The sequence below is a fragment of the Metarhizium acridum genome (genome assembly GCF_019434415.1).
Source record: "Metarhizium acridum strain ARSEF 324 chromosome Unknown scaffold_72, whole genome shotgun sequence".
NCBI lineage: Eukaryota > Fungi > Ascomycota > Sordariomycetes > Hypocreales > Clavicipitaceae > Metarhizium > Metarhizium acridum.
In genome coordinates, this window is record NW_027094019.1 from 1,492,399 (window position 1) to 1,517,121 (window position 24,723).

Here is a 24,723-nt window from a genome sequence, read left to right on the forward strand (position 1 = left end):
TCAAGCAGACGCGTATCCCGGCGATCGCATGGTATTCCCTTACAGCGATGGACTACAACTCCATTCCCACCCCCGGGGCGTGCTACGCTGACTTTTGTCTCATCCCGGTACGCGGCGTCTACGTGGAGCGGTTTCCTCTCGGGTGGAAACATGGCTGACAGCCGCTGCAGGTCGGCACGGGCAATGTTTCGGTGGCGGAGGAAGTCGCGCAGGTGCAGCGCGTTCTGGAAGCCAGCGGGTTGAAGTACACTCTTCACTCGGCGGGCACAACCGTCGGTATGTCTGGCATGAGTCTGTGACGGTGGGGTTTAAGGGGAAGGAAGGAAAGGAAGAAAGTGTCTGGTGTTTTTCTTTTGGCTGACGCAGGGTAGAGGGCAGCTGGGACGACGTCATGGCGGCCATTGGCAAGGCGCATGCGGTTGTGCATCAGAGGGGCGTGGTGAGGGTGCAGTCGAGCATGCGCGTGGGCAGCAGGTATGTGTGTCTGGTTTTGCGCCACGACGTGTCGCCGTGTTGCTGACTTGGGAGCAGGACGGACAAGAAGCAGACTGCCGAGGACAAGGTCAAGAGGGTGGAGGACTTGTTGGGAAACAAGAGTTGATGGGTTCAACAGCAGCGGCGTTTTCATTACAACGCGTTTGGAGATTGGTTTTGCTATTGCGTCCAGATGTGAACCAGCACACTTTCCTTTCCTTTTTGTTTTTCATGTAGTCAATTTGGGCTTTTGATTGTAACAAGGACTACTCATACAAAGCACCGTTTTCAATATTAAACCCAGTCCATACGGGCCTGCCAGACACCGTAGCCTCGTAACTCCCCGTCATCGAGCCCCAAGCAGCCAAAACTCCCAAAACGACTTATCGACTTATCCCCGCATGGTCATTTTCTTCTGGCTTCTTCGAAGCTCCTTTTCCTTCTCTTTTTCAAGATACTTCTTCTGGGCTTTGGCGTCCAGACCCTTCAGTTCGGCGTCACGCTTGGCCTTCTTGGCCTTCTCCTTCTCGAACTGACGCTCCTCGCTCTTCTCCTCCTCGGCAGCCTTCTTGATCTGGGAGATCATGGCTTCGCGAGTAGCACGGACCTTCTTCAGGACCTCGGGGCGGAAACGGCCATTCTGGACAAGGAAGTCGGGCAGGCGGAGGAAGTACGAAAAGATGGGAAGAAGGTTGTCGTAGTTGTTGTCAGAGGGGAGACGATACTTGAGGAAGATGCGCTTGCGGGGGGCGGCGTCATCCAGCTTGACGGGCCTCTCGACAGGCTGGTCGGATACAATGAGGTACTCGAACTTGTCACCAGCGGCCACGACGGCGTCAATGAGGTCCTGGGTAAGCAGGGTGTCGGTGACCTCGGCGCTCTCGCTCATAACCGTCAGCCAGTTGGGCAGCTTGGAGTTCTCCTTGGTGGCGGTGAGAGTGACATCGTATCGGTCCTCGCGGAGACGCTTCATGCTCTCCTTGTTGACCAGGGCCCAGACGAATCCATCATAATTGCTCTTGGCGTCCTTGGCACGGGCTTCCTCAGAACCAGGAAGAGAGGGGATAGTCAAGTTCTCCTTGCCGTCAAAGGGGTAAAGGAACGCTTCCATGACATCGCTGGGCGTGGTGAAGACGTCGCTGAAGAAGGAGGCGGCCGTCTCGGCTAGGTTCATGATGGGGTTGAACTTCTTGGTCAGAGTGAGCTTGACGTCGACAAAGGCCGTGTTCTGTCGTCCCGAAGCGTACGTGGCGAACTCGAAGAGTGACTTCTCCTTCAGGAGGGAATCGGGCTGGATATCCTCATTATCCATGGTGGGCACGCCGCCGAAGCCGACGAGAGCAAATTCCCTCCTCAGGACGGAGGACATTGGCTCTGATCCAGGACTTGGCCTTGGAGCGGTTGGCTCGCGCACCGATAATATGAAAGAGGAAGATCAAGGCCGAGATGGCGAGGATGACGCCCTCCGCCTTGAACTCGGACAGTGAGTGGCGCTCATGGACATTGTACCACTTCGTGTATGGCCTTGACGTGGCCGCGGCACCGTCGCCTCCTATCGTCGCGGCAGGGACAGGCTCGGCGACAGGATCAGGAGCCCCAGCAAAGTCGGCAAAGTCTGCCGATTGACACGGTTAGCATTGGATGGTGGTGCAATTCTCGCAGAAAGTCCAGGGGCAAAGTCGCATCAAGTCGCATCCTCGTTTTTGCAATGCAAAATTGAATGCGAAACGCGGACATTCGCGACAGATCAAAACTTACCCGGATCAGCCTTGGGATTGACAGCAGGCTCACTGGCCTTGCCGCCGCCAAAGACGTTTTTCAAGAAATCAGCCATGACTGCTTGTGGTCGAGGCGGACGATGGAGGCGAGGGTTGAGGGGAGCGGAGAGAGAGGAGCTCCGAGCTTGTCAGCCAACGTGGAAATTTGGGAGACGTACGGAGTACGGAGTTGGTGGGTCTGCATCGTTAGCGTTGGAAGGTCTGCGGTTCTCTTTGTGAGCTTTAAACGTATGCCAAAGTATCCCGGAGCTCCTCCTACCATCGATACCGTAAATGAAGCGGACCGAAAAAATTATCCAGATCCATACGACCTGTTGCGAGATGGTTTATAGCCAGTTGGCTGGTGTGTTTGGAGCTTTCAATGTCCAGCACCCCTTGGCAAACATCATTCTTCAGGCGTTCGAGCCAACCAACCGACTGTGCATTCAGACAGCCCAAGACATGGAGACAAAGGGAAAATGTCAATGTCATTTTTACCCACGAGAGGGCCACTTGGTTCCGTGATGACAGGATATATTCAAGTTAGACGCTTGCATTCTTCATAACGTTGCATTACCGGTGCCTGCTTCCACGTCACAGCAAGCTCCAGGAGTCCAGGGAGCTCCCAGTTGATGGGAGCCCGTTGCCCCGCCAACCACAACTTGAACATGCATACGCCTCGGCCCTGACGAATATGGACTATGGACCTTGGACCTTGGACCTACGCCTTCATACAGCAATCATGACAGCTTTGAAACTAATTTCAAAATGCCTCGAACGAAAGTGACAGTAAAATATGGCAAACGGTCGACGCGGACCAAGGCCGAACGCCTATTCGCCGAGCTGCCCCAGAGTCCAGTGCGAAGACCGACAGTTCTGGACATCGACGATACTTCTGTAGCTTCAGTGACAAAAAAGCTTTCGATAGTGCAAATAGAAGACGAGCAAAATCAGCTACGAAGATCACCTCGGAAAAGCGTCAAGCGCATAGAAATCATAGATGATGCGACAGACTCCTCAGACACCCCAGAAGATCTAGGCGACTCGGACTATAGAAATTCCAAGGGAGATTCTCAAGACACTGCCTCTCGAAGCAATGATGCCGGCGAGGAAGACGGGGAAGAGCATTCACTGGAAGAAATAGCTGGCGACACATCACTTCGAATCTTGACCTGGGACGAGGTTTGCCCCCCAGGAGACCGCATAGAGAAGATCGCAGAGGCTTCCTATGCAGAGGTATACCGCGTCACAAATGAGCGAGGAACCAGTGTGATTAAGGTCATCCGATTGCCCTCGCCGATCAAACCCCAGACCAAAGCCCAGGTGCGATCCAAGCTTGTCGACGAAGAGCCCCATTCCGAGGAGGATGTCAACGGCGAGTTGCAGATATCCGAGTGGTTGGCCGACATCCCTGGGTTTGTGGTATACAAGGAGAGATATATTGTCCAAGGAAAGACGTCGAGAGCGTTACTCGAGACGCACCAGGTGTTTCAGAGGCGGATGAAGAGAAAGGACCCTGGACGAGCGCAGTTTTATCCATCACCAAGTCGGTATCTGGATGATACGAAATTTTTGGTTGTCGAGTTGGGGGATGCTGGCACTGCGTTGGAGGATTGGGAGTTGAGAAATGAGAGTGAGCTATGGGACATTTTCTTCCTGGAGGCCATTGCCTTGGCTAGGGCGGAGGAGGTCGCCATGTTTGAGGTAAGAGACATTATGCTTTCTATAGAGGAGGAGTCGGTGACGGTGATTGGGTCTGACCCGCAGAGCTTTTAGCATCGAGATCTTCATGAAGGCAACTTGTGTATCAGACAAGTACGGCCCCCGACGCAAAGGAAACCTGGATCGCAGGGATACTTTGGCTATTCAGGCGTCGACATCACCATCCTGGACTACGGACTGTCACGAGCAGAGGATCTGTCCGTCGACTTTGCAAAACCGATTGCCTACGACCTGGAGCGCGATCTTAGTTTATTCACGAGCACCCATGCTGCGCAATGCAAAGTATACCGTCAAATGCGGTCTTTCCTGCTTCGAGCGGACCGCAAGTGTCTTCCTCCCGAGGCACACAAGACTCCCTATGCCAAGGGCGTCGACGGACCACTCTGCTGGGAGGCATATGTGCCATACACTAATGTGCTGTGGTTGGCTTACCTTTACGAATACCTGCTTGATAACTTTCAAGGGGACGCGAAGGGGCTGGCGCATTTCGAGGAACAGACGGCCGATATGTGGGCGTACTTGAACCCCGATGCCGACGACAGTGTGCCCTGCTTCGGCGCCGCAGGCGATATTGTATGCTTTGCCGTCGAATCAGGCTGGATCCGGCAAGAGCAGCTGCTCGGATCAGAGGCATCAATGATTGAGAGAGAAGATAGCATCATTATATCGAAAGAAGATGGGGACATGGACGTCTGGTCGAGGCGGTTGTCGAAGAGGTTCACGAGCTGAGACGTTGGACTGATTTTAAATCTTTTCTGTATCGCACGGCACGTCGTTGCATGCCGCAGGGATGTCTATTTCTGGTGTTAATATTTGAGGAGGTGGCGTTAGGAATTATAGATACCATTCAGCGTGTTGGGACTTGGCATGGAGTGTTCATAGTCGGGTCATTTTGCATATATGTACAGTTTGGATACCATGGTAAAATTTTGGCATTGTTCGCACTACTACTGCAACGTGGAAATGAAGGCAAGCACAGAGTTGAGGAGGTTGCGCGCACCACGATACTGAAAAGGTCCATCATGTCCGATTTCTGGGGCCATTAGCCAGCTTCAGGGCGGAGGCCCCCGGAAGGTGGCATTGACCAGGTATGGAGGAGCTCGTGATGGATAGCGGAGGGTGCGCAGGTACGCTGCGATAGGTGCGGCGATCAATGTCAGGCGAGGTACCCCTCTAGCGAGCCTAAACAAGGCACCACGGGACACCCGTCGCCGAGGTCAACGAGATGAACGAATCGCCTGTAGTTCGGCACCAGCGGCGAGCCGTCATTGGTTGGCTGCCCAAGAGTCGCTCTGGAGACGTCCTGCAGCTGGCCCAAGGAACGATTTCACACTTGACTGTTTTGTCCAGGAAGCCTCGGCTCAACGACGCCATCCACTCTCTACACGACGACGACCGAAAAACCCACTTTTGATCTCTCTCGACTGCCTCCCCGACTGTCCGACTGGCATGTTCGACGACGGCGCCGGACCACATGTCATGTCGCGGTCCGCCATTTGATTTGGCTCTGGCACGCCGTTTCCGATTCCACTCTTCTCCCACTCGTGCGTCCCTTGTGGTGGTGCTGCACGACATAGCATCGTCTTCGAAATCATCATAACATCTGCGCCTTGACTTGACCAGCTTCGCCGTCGGCTTCCCACCTCCTCCATTAGGCTTGCACGGGTTTTGCGAATACGAGGGTCTGGGAGTCGCATCTCCTCCCTTCTTCCATCCCCAATCCATCGATCGTGTTGGTTTCAAGGAAAGCCCAAAACACAACGGTAGACGTCTTCCGGACCCTATCCGCCGTCGCCCATGCCGACTTGGTAACCCTCTTGCCCAAATCCTTGGTTGCCTGCCATGTCATCAGTCAATGGATCGTCCTTCGCTGCCGGCAGTCCCGCCATGACCGCCTCTGCTTCGGATGCATTTGGCCGCAACCTTCTTTCGTCGTCAATTTCCTCACTGCAGTCCTCCACTATCGCGTCGAGGCATACGTCTCGGATTTCCAAGACATATCGCCAAGCCTCAACCTTGTTTCTGACGCGTCGTCTGCCCGAGGCCCTCACCACTCTAACACCGCTCATCACCCCGCCTGGTTCAGCTGACGATGGCGAGCCTGCGCCTGTGGCTGGTGCTTCGAGAACAACGAGGATCAAGGTGTGGAGCTTGTATTTGACTATTCTCAATGCCATTTTGGAAATGGACCCCGAAGAGGGAAAGGATGCTTTTGGTCACCAGGAATGGAGGGCGCTGTGCTCAAAGGTCCGTGACGGACAAGTCTGGGAGGAGGTTGTTCAAAACGGCTACCATGGTGTTGAGGGTGACGTTGATTCGGACGTTGTCATCAACCTGTAGGGAATTCCTGCCCCCCTTTACCCGTCTTTTCTCTTAAGCTTGGCTACAATTTACGACTAACCAGTTTCCATACAGGGCAACTATTCTACTCGCGCATGCTCGCGATCAGATATTGAACCAGCGTCGGCTGGAGACCTATCTGGCCACCACAACCACGCCAAATCTCAATCTGGCGAGCAAGCTCAACGGCTCGCCTGCACCGGGGTCGCGTATGGGCTCTCGATACCGGTCACCGGCTCCAGGCACCAGTGGTGCGAACACTCCACGTGATCTCAATGCTCGAGTCAAAATTCTTGAGCTGTATACTCTGCACGTCTTGCTGCGGAATAATGAATGGGACTATGCGCGTGAGTTTATCAGTGTGAGCTCCGTTTTGGATGATGAGCGAAGGGAGGCATTCCTCCAGGCGCTTCAGAGTTTGCAAGAAGAGCAGCAAGAGCAAGAGCGCTTGGAACGAGAAGAGCACCAAAGGCAAGAAGAGCAGCTTCGCCGAGAAGTCGAGGATGCCAAGCGGCAACGTGCGGAAATTGAAGCCAGGGAACGAAAGAGACTTGAGGAGGAGCGAGCAAGACGAGAAGCTAGTGAAGTTGACTATGGCGTTGAACAATCGCCTAGTTCGTCAACAAGCGGCAACAGGTCTCGCCAATCTCGCGCAAGTAGACCACAACACCGGCCGAATAAGCCTTCTATCTCATCAAGACAGAATGGCAAGGCTGTCGCACCTGCGACATTTACTGCGCGAGCCACTATGGTCGTGACCAGGTTACGATCGGTGGTTGAGGAGCTGGCAAGGTCTTTAAACAGCAACCCGGCTTTACTGATGAGATTTTTAGCCTTTGTTGTTGGATTCTTGATCATGCTTGGGCACAAGGGTATCAGACAACGAATCCAGAGAGTCTTGGCCGCTTCGTGGAACAAAGTCAGGGCCACGGCCGGTATGGGTACTAAGGTCAGCTATATTTAGACCGACTCTTGTATTATATGAACTATCGCATCATGAGGAGTTATGAACGGAACGGGACTTTCTTTTGTATCAAGTACGTGGGTATATTATCGTTGGGGTATGACTTGGCTAGGCTGATGCCGAGGCAACAACGCAAGTTGTCCTGTAGATTACAGCTGCGGCGTGCTCCAAGTATTCTGCATCTCACTTGAATATACATTTTCAAATACTGTAACATGTCGTGGCTTATAAATATCTCTCCTTTTACTAGTATGTGAACAGCCTTCAAGTTGGTAACGTCGTCATTGAAAGTAGGGAGTATTGCGACTTCTTTTGGCCCTAAACAGATACAAATTTGCCAGAACTTTGGCATTCACGCCTCTATACTCCAAAACGCCGGAAAAATCTAACATGTCGAACATTACTAAGTATATTCCAGCATGATTCCCAGACACAAAAAACCCTACTGCCCAGACCCGGGCCACTCCAAGGCTAGTAATTCGCCGACCGATTCGTTTTCTTTTGATAGAATAGCTGTACATACACGTATTAGTATTGAACTCGTCCAACTTTTAGCCAGCGCGCGAAAGGGAGGGGGAAAAAAACTTACATCTGTCCTCGAACTACCTAGGTTTATAATCTTCGGACAGCCGTCACGATCCTTCTCCAGCCGCGTACACTCGAAGCAGTAAAACGCGTCCGAGATGCCCTCGCCGCCGCACACGACACACTTGTTCTGGTAGTTGCCAAAACTGCATTCGTCACAGATGCGCACGAGCGTGGTAGGACGCACGTAGGAGTCGCAGACGGGGCATTTCCCGTCGCACTTATCGCAGAGGCGGCCGATGGCGATGCCGGACTGTTTGCGGCACATGACGAGATCGCTGCGGGGATGATTGTTAGCTCGCTGCTTGGAGCATTGGTGAAGCTCGGCATGGGGATGGAGACTTACGGATGATGGCGAGACATGATGGCGGTCGACGGGCGCGATGATAAGACAAAGAATTAGATGCTGTTGCCAAAGAACGAAATAGAGGTCCAGGAGGATTTTTTCTCTTTTTTTTTTTTCGCCGCCGGAGTTTAGTAGAAACTTTTTGGATTTCTCAGCCTTGCGTGGCGGTCGATGCTGGAGGTTGATGAGCAAAACCTCGGCCGGGCACAGTCGGCCAATCAGGTCATTTGCGCTGTGCGATGATTCCAGGGAGCCAGCTGTCAACTGGCTGGGGCCCCACTCTGCGCAACTCGACGAACGAGGATTTTGTGACACGGGAAGCTTGCTTCGACGATTATTGATTTTTCCACACAGCCGACGAAAAGTTTTGAAATCCCAGCATCGCGGTATATTGCACAGCACGGGGAGCTGATTGCAGGGGATAGATGGACGCCGTCCATTGACGTTTCAAATTTGGATACATGCGATAAGCCCAGCAACCCGGCCCATCATGGCCACGGAGACGTATGGTGCAGCCTTTGTTCCCTCCATATCCGCTACTGCATTGTCAGAGTCTGATCTGTTGAAATTAGCATCCCCCCAGCCGTGGGCGGATCGCCAAAGCTGGAAGAGCAAGAAAAGTCCCGGCGTGAAGAAGCACCCCTGAAAAGAAAAGCATCACTTGCTGACGACGATGACTCGTCCTACACCAAGCGCCAGCGACAAGACGACGACCGCTCGCCGCCACGTCGCAGAACGTCTATCCAATCGACGGCCCAAGACCGAAGGGCATCCGCCACACAGGAGGAAAAGAAGCGCGGGAAGCGGTTATTCGGCGGTCTCCTGAGCACACTCAGCCAGACGAGCACCAACTCGCAGCACAAACGACGGCAAGAGATCGAACGGAGACAGCAGGAACGCATGCAGAAGCAGAGAGACGAGGACGACAAGAAACGTGCGGACAAGGTGGCAAGGATAAAGGAGACTAGGATCGTGGAACAGATTGATTTCGAGGAGGAGGTGGTAAGTGTTGACAATGGTGGCTTACTTTGCCCCCGGGGGGGGGGGGGGTGAAGAAGATGAATGCTAATGGGTGGTAGATGCGGAACAAGCACTCCAAGTTGCTAGCTCTCGCGGAATTTCTAAAGACAAAGTCGCAGCCTTCTATTGTGAGTCTGGCACCGTGTATCCTGCACTAATATGTGGGGAGGAAAGCTAACGCTCAAGATAGTATTATCTGCCGTGGAAAACAACGGCAGACCAGGAAGACGTCATTGACGACCAAGTTCGCTCTGCAAAGGCCACTATAGCCAAGGAGGAAGCCGAGTTCAAGTCGAAAAAGGAGCGCCACTTGAGTCGGTATCAGCCGCCACGACCATCATCTGACAAGGGAAAAGATGGGATCGGAAGATTGGAAACCGCGGGTGTAGGGAAGCACGGCGAGGAGCGGCGCGAACAGGAGCCGGATAAGAAGGATGAAGACAAGTCGGTGCATCATCATGATCCACACGATGAGTCGGGGGATGTGGTGGTGGAGGCTGACGAGGACACAGTTATTTATTAGGGAGCTTGAACAGGGCATACGTTTCTGAACGTCACAGTTGTATTATACGGCATTGCTTGAGGACCACTTCGGCTAGGCGTTTGTCTGTAAAGTGTTACGGCGGTGTTATGGGTCTGGAATGGCTAGTTTATTCAGAATCAGGGTTAATAGGTCCATCATATACAGCTTGCACGCTCGTCTTCATTGACGGATATCCAGGCACAGAGGACCAAGTAGTAGTGTGCGTCTCTTTGGCAAAATCACACATTACTATCTATCGAGGCCGTCCAGCTCGTCGTCCTTCAATGTTCCCCCCTTCCCAAGGACACATCTCGGTTTGGCGCTTCGGCGCCAGACACCCAACCTAGACAAAAAAAAAAAAGAAATTTTAAAAAAAAAGGGAAAAAAGAAAACAAAAAACACCCAAGATTGAAAGCCCTACGAGTATCCCCACATCTGTAGACACGTTGGACTCGGATCAAGCTAAAACGGATCCATGGCGCTGGTGCTACCCCCAAATACAGCAAACCTCGGCTGTCCCCACCTCAGCCCGAGCTGTAGGCGGTGTTCGGGATTCACCCTATCCCCGATCCCTGAGAAATACCAGGCATTGATGAGGGATCATTTCCATTTTTGACCGGACAATAGCTCCACGAGAAACAATAGGGACTAATTGGCCCGTTTCTCTTGTCAGCAGCCGTGATACTGCGATGCGGGGGAGGGGGGCCCCGTGGGGTAAAATCGTGGTTTGATGGGCAAGCTTACTCCGTGCTCAAGGACAACAGCCAAGTACGGGCGTGAGCTTGCGTCGGTCTTACGAGAACAACACGCCCATCTTTTGTATGAAGTGCGGTTCCGCCAACTGACACCGCCCTCGGCTATATAATCCCGTCTGCCCATATACACCGGCCATGCCACGCCCACTACGCCCACCGCGCTCCAAAACCAACACCATGGCATCTAAACTAGTCCCCAACGACCCACGGGTCCGCGAGGAGACCGCCTCCGTCCGTGGCAAGCAGTACAACTACATCCTCGGGGAGCCGGCGTCGACCCCCGTCGCAACCGTCTTCCTCATCCATGGCTTCCCGGACATGAATTTCGGCTGGCGCAACCAGATACCGTACCTGGTGTCCCTCGGCCTGCGTGTCGTGGCCCCCAACATGCTCGGGTACGCGGGGACTTCGCGACCAGATGACCTTGCCCAGTTCTCGCACAAGAGCATCTCGGCAGACATCAGGGAACTGGCTACCAAGTTCGTCGGCAAAGACGGCCAAATCATACTCGGCGGGCATGACTGGGGCGGTGCTCTCGTCTGGCGAACCATCCTCTGGCACCCGGAGCTCATCAAGGCCGTCTTCAGCGTGTGTACGCCCTTTGCACCGCCGCATGCCGTCTGGGTCCCGCTGGAGGACCACGTTGCCGCCGGCCGACTGACCACCTTGAAGTACCAGCTGCAGTTTGCGGGGCCGGATGTCGAGAGAGAGATCCAGAGCGAGGAGAAGGTGCGGCAGTTCCTAAACTGCATGTTTGGCGGCCGGGGGGAGGACGGAAAGGCGGGCTTCTCTACGAGCGAGGGGGTGCTCTTTGATAACCTGCCTGGCTTGGGGCCCTCGCCGCTCGTTTCCAAGCAGGAGCTGGATCATTATGTTGCTCGGTACATGCTGCAGAGTGCGCCGCCGATGAGGGGCCCCTTGAATTGGTATAGGATGAGGAAGATTAACTATGAGGAGGAACTGGCTTTGACCAAGGACTTCAAGCAGATTGATACGCCGGCCTTGTTTATTAGTGCGACGGAAGATGCTGCGTTGCCGCCCACAATGTCAGCCCGTATGGGTAGGTGGTTCAAGCATTTGACAAGGGGAGAGGTCGAGGCTTCACATTGGGCCCTGACAGAGACGGGGGATGAGGTGAACAGCTTAATTGGAGCGTGGTTGAGCAAGGTTTTGGACGGGACAGTGAAGGCTTCTTTGTAGGCGGTGTGTTGTGCGATGACGACCGAATAGTTTGTGAAAAAACGTTTTTGAATGTGAAATTGCGCGTATCAGTGTAGTGGATCTAGGGGACCTTGTATTGATGGCGTATTTTATATCATACAGTCTTGTGTGCCATGTCGATTGTAGGCAATTGGTACTCTGGAAGGTATAAAATGGCATACCCGTCGGTTTGATCTTTTATGACTGGCGCTGGTCCGGCACGCTTTGCAAGCCACTGATACAGCTCCTGATCGCTCGCTCTTGCTTGTATACCATGTTGCCGGCCGACGTCTGGCGTGAGATTGATGCTGAAATGGAGACTTGGGCATCATTCCAGAAGGCTCACTTCAAGGTGAACTTCTGGCCCGTGACCGTTGGGGCGGCATCAGCCTTCTTTTTCTTATTTGGTTTCCCACACATAGCACAGGCTGTCAAAAAGTTAGCCGCATCACGCACGCCGATGAGAAGGAAGAACACATTGAGCACGTACAGTCATTCTTATATGCGCATGTTTGGCATAAGCTGTGGCCCTGTGACACCTTTGCCTTGCACTTTGTGCACGAGCTACAAACAACCAGTCAGCACTACAATGGTACGGACAAAGACCCAGCTGGAGATGCATACATCCCTCGGTACATACCTTGAGTACTGCGCATAGGGATTTTTGGCAGATTTTGACAAAAGTTTGCTCTATCAAAACGGTCAGCCCCATGTCGCCGTGACAAAGCAAAGCATTGATTAGTAGAATGATGAAATAACCTTTACGACGCCGCTTTGTCCCAGAGTAGTCGATTTTGACCCTGATGGTTTCGAGGACGATGCTGCAGGGGAGCCATAGTACATTTCACTCTTCTTTTTGACATCGGGAGTGGCTAGCGTCGTTTTGGACAGTTTTTGGCACTTAGTACAGACCATGGTGGGCGACGGCGCTGTTGGAAAGCCCTTTATCTGTTCTGCTCTTTGGCAGGGATAAAGCGCTGATGGCGGCAAAGAAAACGGATAGTTGGTCGGACGATGATGGTACCTGGCGGAGATGCCGGGCAGGGAACAATGCGTTGATGGCGATGAAACGCGGAATGGTTCAGGGCGAGGCTCTGGCTGGTGGTTTGCGAAGTGCTTGAGGCGCCGTTTGCCACACTTTGAAGTTTTAATTCACGTCGGCTGACGGGTTCTGTTCCGTGGATAGGTGACAGGTGCTTTCCTGGTTTACAAGCCTTGAGGTAACTGTCTTCGGATACAAGCGCAAAGCAACCAAGTTTGTCTTGAATGCTGCAGTTATGCGGTGCAGGCGGTGTCTCGTCTAGGTGCTCTCAAAGCATCTGCCGTTTGATACGCATGGCTATCAACTGATTGAATGCTGGACTTGGTGCCGCTGCCTGTGGCTGAAAAAAAGATGACTGCACGGTGGACGTTGAGATGTCGTCACACGTGGTCGTGAGGATGCAGCTGGGTTGGCTGGTGGTGAGTGCGAATAAGCTTGCATGTGAGCAGTTCCCCATGGTAATAAGGTCTCGCCCACCAGTTGCCCCGTTGGCAAGCCATCCAAGGGTCCAATCGGCGTTCCAATGCTCTCTCTCACTCAAGTGCTGTCTCCACACGCTGCCGGGTGACGGCTTCAAGTGCTAGTACTACCTAGGTAGGTAGTTAGTTGCCGGCCAGTACTCCGTACCTAAGAATAATACAAATAGGGGTTTGACAACTGGTGCACCCGCCAGAGAGACATGGACACAGGTGGCAGGCTGTGGGACTGATGTCAACTGGGCAGACAAGGCTGCACATGCGCCAGACCAGTCACCAGCTCGACATCAGAAACAAAGTCCTCGGTACATAACCGTCAAGAGTAAGAGTGAACAGTAAGCCTTTAGTCCTCGGCGCTAAACTCAATGATTCTGCGCTGGCATGACCGTGAACAACAAAGCCACCCGTTGACAGATAACGAAGTGGTCTGGCTGTGCTCCCCTTTAGTTAGGACCCATTCCGCAGCACACGGGACACGAATACACCCACGTCTGCGCCCAACTTCACCCGTGGCCACTGGCCGCAGCATCTCAAGTGCTCTTCTTCGAGACGGATGGCGACAGCAAGGTGGTGGCTGTGCAGCGCAGACGCATTCTGCACGCGGGCAGCTGGGTGCTCAAAGGCTCAAACCGCCTTTGCTAGAACGAGCCTGGTGGCTTCGGTTCCCTTGTCTGCACCCTGTACGGAGTACCAGTTGGCTACCGTTGGCTGGGCAGGCGCCTCCAAGCCCCAGTAGTGGTACGTATTCATCAGTACCTTGACCCGGTCAAGCACCCACACCCGTGGCTCCGTACCATGGATACTCAATCCTGCTGTCCTCGAACCTGGCTCTACTCCTTACACGTACTAGTAACTAGTGTATAGTGTTTTACTGCTCCTTCTCCAAGCATTCAGCCTCCAACCTCCAATCTTCCTCGCTGGCTTTGGCCTCTCATCCGCATCCGCATCCGCATCCGCGCCCTAATCCTAATCCTTCATTACCTCGAATCGACTCCCTTTCTTTCCTCCAGCTGCCTATCCCATCTGGCCTGCGATCCCATCACCGCCTGTGGGAAACGACCATCCCCTCGCCTGTCTCCTGTGTGCTCGGACACGATACCCCCATCCGCATGCGCGACACTACCGACCCCCGCCTGACTGCTTGAGCATTGCTCACCGTCCAGCATGGCTGGAAGACCGACAGAAGGTCGCCATGGCGGATCCTCGGGGAACCGCGACGACCTGCTGCTGGATCTGGACAATGACCAGCCGCTATACGGCGGTGGCCAGAGATCGGCCTTGAACGACGACGACTTGATGCGACGCTACTCCCACGACCAAGAAGAGCCCCAAAGCAGACCTTCAGTATCCTACGACGACTTCGTTGGCGCATCCACATCGTCCGCAACTCGCTCTGGCGCCCGTGGTATGGGCCCCTCAGGCCAGGCCAGTACTTCCCCCTACATGAATAGGCAATACAGCCAGACCTCGGAGCTGGGCAACTACCAGCGATATGCCGACGATTTCGAAGACTATCCCATCGACGGCGATTCATACTACCAACATGGGGGTCCAATCCCCACCAACGCCCGGTCGACAGCAGCCAGGAGTAATGCCAGAAATCGAAACAGCGTGTTGAGCTTGGGAGGCGGGTTTTTCGGCCGAGTCAAGAATAAACTCGGCATGGGCCAGGGATATTCGGAGATGGACTTGCCACTAACAGAAGGCGGCCACGAACGTGGTGCTTCTTCTGGCGGCTCGCCACCAGATCAGAGGAGCAAAGCGTTTGATATGGGCAATTTCAAGTTTGGTTTTGGCCGCAGCAAGCCAGATCCATCTACTCTCGGCCCTCGCATCATCCACCTCAACAACCCGCCCGCTAATTCCGCGAACAAGTACGTCGACAATCACATCTCGACTGCCAAGTACAATGTTGCCACTTTTCTTCCAAAATTCCTCCTGGAACAGTTTTCGAAGTTTGCCAACGTCTTTTTCTTGTTCACAGCCGGCTTGCAACAAATCCCTGGTCTCTCACCGACCAATCGATACACGACTATTGCTCCCCTTCTCATCGTGCTTTTGATTTCTGCCGGTAAAGAATTGGTGGAAGATTACCGCAGAAAACAAGCTGATAATGCGTTGAATACGTCCAAAGCAAGAGTCTTGCGCGGATCTAGCTTTACAGAAACGAACTGGATCAACGTAGCGGTTGGTGACATTGTGCGTGTGGAGTCGGAAGAGCCATTCCCTGCCGATTTGGTTCTCTTGGCTAGTTCTGAGCCTGAAGGTCTCTGTTATATCGAAACAGCAAATTTGGACGGCGAGACGAACCTGAAGATCAAACAAGCATTGCCCGAGACTTCATCCATGGTCTCGTCCAGTGAATTGAGCAGACTTGGTGGGCGAATCAAGTCGGAACAACCAAACAGCAGCTTGTACACTTATGAAGCAACGTTGACGATGCAAACTGGCCCTGGTGAGAAGGAATTGGCGTTGAATCCCGAACAACTCCTCCTTCGAGGTGCCACACTCCGAAATACCCCCTGGATCCACGGTGTTGTTGTCTTTACCGGTCACGAGACAAAGCTCATGCGAAATGCGACGGCCACTCCCATCAAACGAACCAAGGTTGAAAAGAAGCTCAACTGGCTGGTCTTGGTACTCATCGGCATGCTTTTAGCGCTCAGTGTGGTTTGCACCGTTGGAGACCTTATTATGCGTGGCGTCAACGGCGATTCACTTGGTTATCTTTATCTGGACAAGATTGACAACGCTGGCACGGTGGTAAAGACCTTTGCCAGGGACATGGTTACGTACTGGGTATTGTTCTCGTCGCTGGTTCCTATTTCTCTTTTCGTCACTGTGGAACTTGTCAAATACTGGCACGGCATACTCATTAACGACGATCTCGATATGTATTACGACAAGGCTGATACCCCAGCGACATGTCGGACATCCAGTTTGGTTGAAGAACTGGGCATGGTCGAGTTTGTGTTCTCCGACAAGACGGGTACTCTTACGTGTAACCAGATGGAGTTTAAGCAGTGCACAATAGCCGGTCTCCAGTACGCCGATAAAGTCCCCGAGGACCGCCGCGCAACTGGACCCGATGATGATACGGGCATTCACAACTTTGAAAGGCTACGATCCAACTTGAAAAATGGCCACGACACCGCAATGGCCATTGACCACTTCCTCACCCTGCTTGCAACCTGCCACACTGTGATTCCCGAAATGGACGAGAAGGACCACATAAAATACCAGGCTGCATCTCCTGATGAAGGCGCCCTAGTGCAGGGAGCTGTTGATCTTGGTTATCGTTTCACAGCAAGAAAGCCGAGGTCAGTCATTATCGAAGCTGGTGGCCAGGAGATGGAATATGAGCTTTTGGCAGTTTGCGAGTTTAACTCGACACGCAAAAGAATGTCGACTATTTACCGTTGCCCAGATGGCAAGGTCCGAATCTACTGCAAAGGGGCGGATACAGTCATTTTGGAACGTCTCAACGACCAGAACCCTCATGTTGAAGCGACTCTCGCGCACCTAGAAGAATACGCGTCAGAAGGTCTCCGAACGCTTTGTTTAGCTATGCGCGAGGTCCCTGAGCCGGAATTTGCCGAATGGCAACAAATATTCGATGCTGCCTCAACAACTGTGGGGGGAACACGTGCTGAGGAGCTAGACAAGGCTGCAGAGATTATTGAGCACGACTTTTTCTTGCTCGGTGCCACTGCTATCGAGGATCGCCTGCAAGACGGAGTTCCTGAAACGATTCATACCTTGCAGGAGGCCAACATCAAGGTCTGGGTTCTCACTGGAGATCGGCAGGAGACCGCAATCAATATTGGCATGAGTTGCAAGCTTCTTAGCGAGGATATGATGCTTTTGATTGTGAATGAAGAAACTGCCGCAGCAACGCGAGACAACATTCAGAAGAAGCTGGATGCGATCAGAACCCAGGGAGATGGTACCATAGAGTCGGAGACACTGGCATTGGTTATAGATGGCAAGTCGTTGACATATGCGCTGGAGCAGGACCTTGAGAAGCTATTCTTGGATCTTGCCATCATGTGCAAGGCAGTTGTCTGCTGCCGCGTGTCGCCGCTGCAAAAGGCTCTTGTGGTCAAATTGGTCAAGAAGTATCAGAAAAACTCTATCCTCCTCGCCATTGGCGATGGAGCCAACGATGTTTCTATGATTCAGGCTGCCCATATTGGTATTGGTATCAGTGGCATGGAAGGTTTGCAGGCTGCACGGAGTGCAGATGTTGCCATTGCCCAGTTCAGATATCTCCGCAAGCTGTTGCTTGTTCACGGCGCGTGGAGCTACCAGCGTGTGAGCAAGACGATTTTGTTTTCATTTTACAAGAATATCACTTTATATCTCACACAATTTTGGGTAAGCGTAGCCCCGAGGAGGCGGGAAATGAGACAAGGCTTGCTAACCATGACCTTTTTTTTCTCTCTAGTTTACATTTCAAAATGTGTTCTCTGGACAGGTCATTTACGAGTCATGGACGCTATCGTTCTACAACGTCTTCTACACTGTTCTTCCACCCCTTGTCCTTGGCATTCTCGATCAATACGTCTCGGCACGTCTGCTTGATAGATACCCTCCGCTATACGGCATGGGCCAGAGCAATTCCTCTTTCAAGCTAAAGACGTTTGCTCAGTGGATTGCCAACGCTTTCTATCACTCCATTATCCTCTATGTCTTTGCAGAACTCTTCTGGTACGGAGATCTCATCCAAGGAGACGGCAAGATTGCAGGCCACTGGGTCTGGGGAACCGCTCTGTACGGTGCAGTCCTATTGACGGTCCTGGGTAAAGCGGCCCTTGTTACGAGCAACTGGACCAAATACCACGTGCTGGCCATTCCCGGCAGTATGGCCATTTGGTATATTTTCATTGCTGCCTACGGTACGGTGGCGCCCAAGGTTAATTTCTCTATGGAGTACCATGGCGTGGTTCCACGGTTGTACACCAGTCCAGTCTTCTGGCTTCAGACTGTCGTCTTGGCTTTTATGTGCCTGCTACGTGATTTCGTATGGAAGTACGCCAAACGCATGTACATGTCAAAGCCATATCACCACGCCCAAGAGCTTCAAAAGTATAACATTCAGGATTATCGACCAAGGTATGTAATCAGTTACTTTGCCAAAAAAGCCTCCCAGAGAGAGATGGACTCCCAGTTCGCAATCGTGAAGTACAGCACACAGCACACTGACATGTCCTTCAGAATGGAGCAATTCCAGAAAGCAATCCGGAAAGTCCGACAAGTGCAGCGAATGCGAAAGCAGCGTGGCTATGCTTTTTCGCAGGCCGACGAAAGCCAGACACGTGTGCTGCAAGCATACGACACGACGAAACACCGAGGTCGTTACGGAGAGATGGCGAGCTCAAGAACACCAGCTCGATAACACGCACCCACGCACTCAAACAAGAGTGGTGATGCTACTTGCTATGGGACGATGTATTTTTTCTTCTTCTTTTTCTTTTCTAAACCGAGAGTTACTATTCTTTTTCGTTTCATCTTCTAGGGCCCCATGATGAACGGTGCGAGTCAGAAAAAAAAAGGAAATGTCTGATATTTGGGAAGCGTGGCATTTAGATGGGCTGGATGTATTTTATCATAACCTTTGTCGATTCATATGCATGGCATGGAATGGGGCTGGCATGAAAGTAGAATCATCTACCAATGACACTTTTCGACTAATGAATGGTGCAAGAATATATATATTTATCTCTGCCGAATCGACCTGCCCGTGGCTTGGAACAGTACGTCTACCAACATTCATATGATTGACAATCAAGGTACACGAGCATACCGACATGGCATATCTCCAATCACATGCTGCGGATAGCCCTAGATGCAACGGCAACCAGCGGCACTCACGATATTCGCCGCACACCTGGTGTTTTTAAACGGCATCGCGGGCCATGAGCCAGTCCGTCCATGCACACAAACCACCAAACCAAAACGGTGTCCCCGGCCCTTATCACGAGCCCAGCACGACCCCAGGGCCAGTGCCGCGTTTTACCCCCCAGCCCCTACAGCCCGCCGCCTGCCCGGATAGCCAAAAAGAGAGGGCGCATACCCCGTAGTTCAGACACCCAGGAACGCCACCAGGACCAAAAAAAGGCTTATCAGTACCGAGGACTGATAAGCCTATGGACCAGCTGCTGACTTTCCGATAACGCACCATGATACAGCGCCTCCTACGCAGCAGGCTATCCAACTTGGCTACCTGGGTGCTGTATCTGATAAGCACGGCGTGTACTCCGTATTTGCGGCAAAAACCCGGCGAGAAGCAAACAACAGGTCCCCGCCGATGGGGCTCTTCGGCATCGCTGTTGAATGCTGGACGCTTTGCCCTCCCCCGCGTCCTTTACTACCGAGGACGAGGTTGTAACTTGTACCAGACACAACTAGTACGTGTTGCGGGGAATTGCCGAGGAACCACCCCCGGATTCTTCTCCCGCTTTTGTTATTTTACCCAATTTTTTTATTGGACGGGGTTAAACTCCGTACGGACAGGGGAAAGCAGGGGTGTTGATCCGGTCCGGCTCGGAGGGCCCGTCGGAACGAGCCAGCGTTTGTTGTGACGGTTTCCCCCCCCCTTCTTTTCTTTTCTCTCCTCTTTTATATCGGACTAGGGGTTCTCGAGGATACCAGAGGCACCCACTGGGCAACTTTTAATCCACCTCCGTGTTTGCTTGGTAGTTTGTGCTGTTGCATGCTGTGTCCACTTGGCTACCAGCTCGCTTTTCGTCCCATGTGCTACCAGTCTAATTGTCAAAGCCCCAATCCAGGAAGACTACCATGAAACAGACGCCTTTCCGCGCCTGAGCTTTCTGAACACAACCGGAATCCCCAGGAACCAGGACAAAGAGTCGGCACAAACATCGTCCTTGCACCTTGCCACAGTTCAAACGGTAAAGAGACAACCAAATAAATGAAACCTGGGGTTGCAAGGGGGTCCATTACTCGAGGCGTTGGTGACCTTGTCCGCGCCGGCCGCCACTATTATATACAACTACTAGTATTCATGAGCTCCAACGCACCGTCCAATTCAATCAAAATACATACATTCTTCAATAGACTCCAAGAACCTGGCCCATTCCAGTAACAACATCTCCCGCCAGTCTTCAAATGCTCCCTAAATGCACACGATGCCTTTTTTGGTGGTTATCTATAGATGCGTGATTATACCAAGAACAATATCCCCATAAACAATTCGTCATCATCATTTGCTCTGCAACTTTTTTTTTTTTTTGGCCAAAACCAAGCCAAAATCTGTCAAACAGTACTGTATTGTAACAAACACAACAGAGATACCCCCCACCCGCAAAATGAAGCTCCAATACCGAGTAAACAAAACAGCCCAGTTGACAGCTGGTCAAAGGCGCCACAACACGCGCTCCTGGGATGGGTACAAAGAAAACGAGGCAGATTAAGATGGGAAAACGAGGCCCCATTCCTCTAGGGAATCATGGACCGATGAAAGCAAGACGAAAGAGACTCCCAACGTTTGACTCTATGCAGAGCGTGGTGAAAAACTTCTTCCTCCGTCTTGTCGTCAACGCATTGAGTCGTTATCCGTCTTGTGCATTCTAGTCTAGTAAATTGTCGCTAGATCGCTGGAAATCATCCATGCCGAAAATCAAACTAGGGGGGAAAGCTAGACGCCAGAAGCGGGCGCCTCTTTTGGTCACATGGCTGTGTGCTAGCCTTGCGGACTGGCTGGTGGTGGGAGATCCCTTCCTTGCCCCTGAGTACCGAGATCTTCACCCCTCTAGCCCCGCAAGTCGCGACCGCCAATTTTATTGACCAAGTCGCTGCACAAGCTTGGTGGCCACGCACCCAGCCAAGGCCAGCGCAGCTCCCATTCACAGCTCCACAATCGCTTGCAAGCTAGAACTGCTGGCCAAAGTCGTCCTGCGCTGAAACCCATTCTGGGACAGTGACACCCGTGAAGATCTTCAAGCACGAGCCATTACCGACCCAGAACCGGAGTCACCAATTCAATACTCTTGGGTCGAGAGTACGCTCCAGGATGCCTGGTTGGAAGAGGCCTGTCCAAGCCGTGCGAGCCTGAGTCGTACGTGTATGCACCAGGGGCCATAGTGGTGACCCGTGTCATATGTTGAGGATAGATATGGGCCAGAAGGGCGTCGATACGAACTTGCAGGGCTCGTTGCAACACTTCGGCTAAACGGCCAAAGACTGCCGCCGTTGCTCCCTGTGGGAGAGGGAGGGCTAGGAGGTCCAATGTTGAGAGATCGCAGCGCAGAGAGAGCGGAGATGTGATGAGAAGCTGGAATCGTTCCTGGTGATGCCGGTGGCGACTGGCTGAATTGCATCGAATTTGGTCGAGATGGTGAGGCCCGAGGTATGATGTCCCTTGGCTCCTGGTTCCCTGTGGAATAATACGAGAGATTGCTGCTGACAGAATACGCACGTATCTGCGACGAGTGTGAAGACGAGTTTTGCTGATCTACACGTCGGCAGCTAGAGTGTGACAATGTTAGCACCAAACCTGGGCGAAATGACATTCGTGCGTGGCTGATTCCGCTGAATCGGTAGTTTGGGTAGTAGAAAGGTGGATTGTATACGTACGTTTCCGAGCAATAGAGATGTCTTTCGTCGTGAGGTACGAATTGCTGCTCACAAGTCATGCTATACGCACAAGAAGAATTAGCATTGGGTATCCAAGCCAGATGCTTCTTGAGGCTTACCAGTATTGTGGAAAGCTTTCACGTTCATCCTCCCAGGCGTCTTGGTAGTCCCGTTCTCGCTCACGATGGCTTCGGCCTAATTTCTGGGCATTCACAGGAGTATGACGTCTCGTCATGCCGGGTCTCTTGTGTTTTGATGTTGGATCAGTAGCGGTCACAGACTTTCGGACGTCAGTCATAGAGGTATTTTGGCCATGACCAGACTTTCTGCGGTGGTGATGCATGGTCGAGATTGGGCCGTAGCCGTCTCGTTGTGTAGTTGATTGGTCAATGTGGTGGCTCTGGAAGCGGCACCGGTGCCGTATTGATGGTTGCACAGAGGCGCCCACTGCCGTCAATAACAAGCGGGATAACGCCTTTTCGGGAAATGGTGGAGTCAAAAATCGTTATCACGAATGACTGCGTCCCAAAGAGATGATATCTGTCAATTGAACCGAAAGTACCTCGTGGGAGCAAAATGTAAGTCGTCCACGTGTGCGTGCAGCGAACTGTGCTCCCGAATGCAGACAGCGACCGACGCCAGCACCGTAAATGCGCGGGGTGTTTGGCCGGGTTGTTCCTATCGTGGCAGATGATAAGGAGAAATGCACCCGAATTGAAGCCGGCAGTCAGCTGCGCAGTCGTCTAACGGGGATACAAATCACGCTAGAACAGAGGGTTGCGATAGCGAGATATAAAACAGGAGTGAGATGAAACTTGGCTGGGGTATTCGTCCCTCGAGATAAGGTGATGCAGAGCTGGGTAACGCCAACGAACGCGACGTGTAAGTGATTGCGATGCTTGTGCGCCGGCGGTGGGCGATGGGTTTCCCAAATGGTACTACTGTGTGCTGGAGAGGGTGCTGGCCAGGAAGTAGGTCGAGAAATGCACCTCGAGAAATCAGCAACTCGGTCGAAGCAATGGATCGGTGATAGCGATAGTGTTTGTGTGGAGGGTGAAGCCAAGAAGTCCCGAGAGAAACTCGTCGATGTGATAACTTATATGATAACAGCAGAAAAGAGAAGGAAAACAGTAAAGGAAAATAAACAGTTTTTAAAAAAAAGGGTCTTCCTGGCGTGTGACTCTTCCTCGAGTTTATGCTTGGACCCGGCAGGGCTGTGCGTGCTCGGTGGTCCGGTGTCGTGATCTGCTTTGCTCACAAAAAGCCGAGAGCGGAGACGCAACCGGCGGGCAGAGGCGGCTGGCCAGGTTCCAACGTTGCTGCCAACTTGCGTCCTGGGTCTTGGGCCAAGAGGGTGACGGGACTAATAAGGAACGGGGACCAGAGCCACAAACGATCGAATAAGTTTGGATTGTGGGACTTGCGAGGCCTTGCTTGAACAAGGGCAGATATATGGAGCCTCTAGCAAAAACAGAGGTAGCGACGTTTCGGTGATATTGGAACAGGTACGTAAAAGTACGGGGCCAATCTGGATGCGACACACCAGCCGGAGTCCGTGCTGTGAATGTGATTTGGCGATTCGATTGCGACAGGTTTGAGAAGGTTTTGTCAATATCGGCTCGTGTTTCGTCAATGTTGGAACGAATAATGCGTGGCGCAGTTGCCTGTACGGTTTCGGATAAAACTGCGGGTTACACCGAGTTGTCCTCTTGTACACAATACGGTGTATAAGTAGTATGTACTGAGTACGGGCAGAGACGGATGGATAACTTTTTGCTGAATGAATGGCGCAAGTATGCTATGCAAAGCGAGTTGCAATGCAAGTTTGCGGCTGTGAGACAGACAGAATATCCCCGTGCGCCTGACAATGCGGGGAGGACGATAAGGGCGATCTGTTTTACTTGCTTGTCTTTCGGCTTAGACGGCGAGGACGACAGAGACCATGGTCAGCGAGTGACGAGTGAGGCGGGCGTAGGGATCGGACAGTGCGCACTCGGTACTCTGTAGAATGAAGAAGGGCTAGCAAAAAAGAGACGAAGTAATATGGCGTCGTCAACTTCAGAAGCCGTCTGGCTGGCAGAAAACCAAAGAGAGCACTTGAGGTCTAAAATGCTTCGACGGCGTTCGGGAGCCCGGCTCAATATGTACAAGATGGTATGCAACAAGGGAAGGAACCGCCAAGTCATGAAACACCCGTCATGTCTACTGGTACTTGCCCACATGGGCAGTGTATTGCATGTACATCAAACTAAAAACGTACATGACTATGCCAGGTAACCATGAACAGGGCAGGAGACTGCACTATTGCGCTATACAATCAATTGATACTTTACAATACCTTCTAAGAACGGTACCTCGGTAGTTGCACAAAGTTGCTCGACTCGGTGGTGGGATTGGATTAGCATCGACGACGGCAAACGAGAAGAAGTCGACACTCGATGCGGCGTCCTCCCTACTTGAGTATACATACAGCACGTAATCCAGGACATCGGATGGTAAATTGTGTTGTTGAAACGCCGCCGACGCCGCCCAGCAGCAGTATGAGCGTCACCACTGTAGCGCCAGGGCAGCACAACTTGCCCACTTACTTTACCCATGCCATGCCAATGCCAGGCACCAACTATAGGGTGGAGAGGCCCCGGCGGCCAGGTGGGGAGACAAGAAACCGAGGGCGTGCATCCAAAAGACAGGAAAAAGGCACGGGGGAGGCGGATGATGGGGAGGGTAAAAAAAAAACAAGGCCTGGTAGAGATGGATCAACCCTGGCCGAAATGCGAGTCCCATGATGCTTGCAAGAGACCAACATTGAAGGCAGCCAAGCGCCATTATTGCCCATGTTGTCAGACGGTGGGTCTTTGGCTTGGGCCAATTTTTCCTCCATTGCTCTACACAGAGTAAGGAGTATACCTTTCTACTAATAC

The 24,723-nt window shown here is 52.5% G+C and overlaps 10 protein-coding genes across 10 annotated transcripts; 6 read left to right on the forward strand and 4 right to left on the reverse strand.

The window, feature by feature from the left end:
* Window positions 1-47: 47 nt before the first annotated feature.
* Window positions 48-601, forward strand: ECM15_3 (UPF0045 protein M15; the record flags this gene model as incomplete). The annotated part of the gene is made up of 4 exons (XM_007811879.1): window positions 48-107; window positions 171-276; window positions 372-474; window positions 532-601. 4 exons carry the CDS (start codon window positions 48-50, stop codon window positions 599-601), a joined length of 339 nt encoding a protein of 112 aa, XP_007810070.1.
* A 153-nt stretch (window positions 602-754) lies between these two features.
* Window positions 755-2,952, reverse strand: J3458_007235 (uncharacterized protein). The gene is made up of 2 exons (XM_007811878.2): window positions 2,233-2,952; window positions 755-2,089 (listed from the first exon to the last, which is right to left on the reverse strand). Exon 2 carries the CDS (start codon window positions 1,841-1,843, stop codon window positions 866-868), a length of 978 nt encoding a protein of 325 aa, XP_007810069.2. The 5' UTR covers window positions 1,844-2,089; window positions 2,233-2,952; the 3' UTR covers window positions 755-865.
* A 47-nt stretch (window positions 2,953-2,999) lies between these two features.
* J3458_007236 (uncharacterized protein) lies at window positions 3,000-4,682 on the forward strand (the record flags this gene model as incomplete). The annotated part of the gene is made up of 2 exons (XM_066119278.1): window positions 3,000-3,935; window positions 4,008-4,682. 2 exons carry the CDS (start codon window positions 3,000-3,002, stop codon window positions 4,680-4,682), a joined length of 1,611 nt encoding a protein of 536 aa, XP_065975916.1.
* Window positions 4,683-5,328: 646 nt separating this feature from the next.
* J3458_007237 (uncharacterized protein) lies at window positions 5,329-7,478 on the forward strand. Its single transcript, XM_007811876.2, has 2 exons — window positions 5,329-6,289; window positions 6,369-7,478. The coding sequence occupies exons 1-2, from the start codon at window positions 5,796-5,798 to the stop codon at window positions 7,255-7,257; spliced, it is 1,383 nt and encodes a 460-aa protein (XP_007810067.2). The 5' UTR covers window positions 5,329-5,795; the 3' UTR covers window positions 7,258-7,478.
* Window positions 7,470-8,371, reverse strand: ini1 (Pre-mRNA-splicing factor ini1). The gene is made up of 3 exons (XM_007811875.2): window positions 8,189-8,371; window positions 7,847-8,120; window positions 7,470-7,770 (listed from the first exon to the last, which is right to left on the reverse strand). The coding sequence occupies exons 1-3, from the start codon at window positions 8,203-8,205 to the stop codon at window positions 7,729-7,731; spliced, it is 333 nt and encodes a 110-aa protein (XP_007810066.1). The 5' UTR covers window positions 8,206-8,371; the 3' UTR covers window positions 7,470-7,728.
* A 170-nt stretch (window positions 8,372-8,541) lies between these two features.
* Window positions 8,542-9,890, forward strand: J3458_007239 (uncharacterized protein). Its single transcript, XM_066119279.1, has 4 exons — window positions 8,542-8,692; window positions 8,761-9,190; window positions 9,268-9,336; window positions 9,399-9,890. The coding sequence occupies exons 1-4, from the start codon at window positions 8,679-8,681 to the stop codon at window positions 9,729-9,731; spliced, it is 846 nt and encodes a 281-aa protein (XP_065975917.1). The 5' UTR covers window positions 8,542-8,678; the 3' UTR covers window positions 9,732-9,890.
* A 773-nt stretch (window positions 9,891-10,663) lies between these two features.
* Window positions 10,664-11,686, forward strand: J3458_007240 (uncharacterized protein; the record flags this gene model as incomplete). The annotated part of the gene is made up of 1 exon (XM_007811873.2): window positions 10,664-11,686. One exon carries the CDS (start codon window positions 10,664-10,666, stop codon window positions 11,684-11,686), a length of 1,023 nt encoding a protein of 340 aa, XP_007810064.1.
* A 342-nt stretch (window positions 11,687-12,028) lies between these two features.
* Window positions 12,029-12,601, reverse strand: J3458_007241 (uncharacterized protein; the record flags this gene model as incomplete). Its single annotated transcript, XM_007811872.1, has 4 exons — window positions 12,029-12,114; window positions 12,177-12,250; window positions 12,327-12,376; window positions 12,446-12,601. The coding sequence occupies 4 exons, from the start codon at window positions 12,599-12,601 to the stop codon at window positions 12,029-12,031; spliced, it is 366 nt and encodes a 121-aa protein (XP_007810063.1).
* Window positions 12,602-14,057: 1,456 nt separating this feature from the next.
* On the forward strand, window positions 14,058-18,932 carry DRS2 (aminophospholipid translocase). Its single transcript, XM_066119280.1, has 3 exons — window positions 14,058-17,581; window positions 17,652-18,319; window positions 18,422-18,932. The coding sequence occupies exons 1-3, from the start codon at window positions 14,369-14,371 to the stop codon at window positions 18,600-18,602; spliced, it is 4,062 nt and encodes a 1,353-aa protein (XP_065975918.1). The 5' UTR covers window positions 14,058-14,368; the 3' UTR covers window positions 18,603-18,932.
* A 2,275-nt stretch (window positions 18,933-21,207) lies between these two features.
* Window positions 21,208-22,145, reverse strand: J3458_007243 (uncharacterized protein; the record flags this gene model as incomplete). The annotated part of the gene is made up of 3 exons (XM_066119281.1): window positions 21,208-21,694; window positions 21,803-21,862; window positions 21,922-22,145. The coding sequence occupies 3 exons, from the start codon at window positions 22,143-22,145 to the stop codon at window positions 21,208-21,210; spliced, it is 771 nt and encodes a 256-aa protein (XP_065975919.1).
* Between the last annotated feature and the right edge of the window lie 2,578 nt (window positions 22,146-24,723).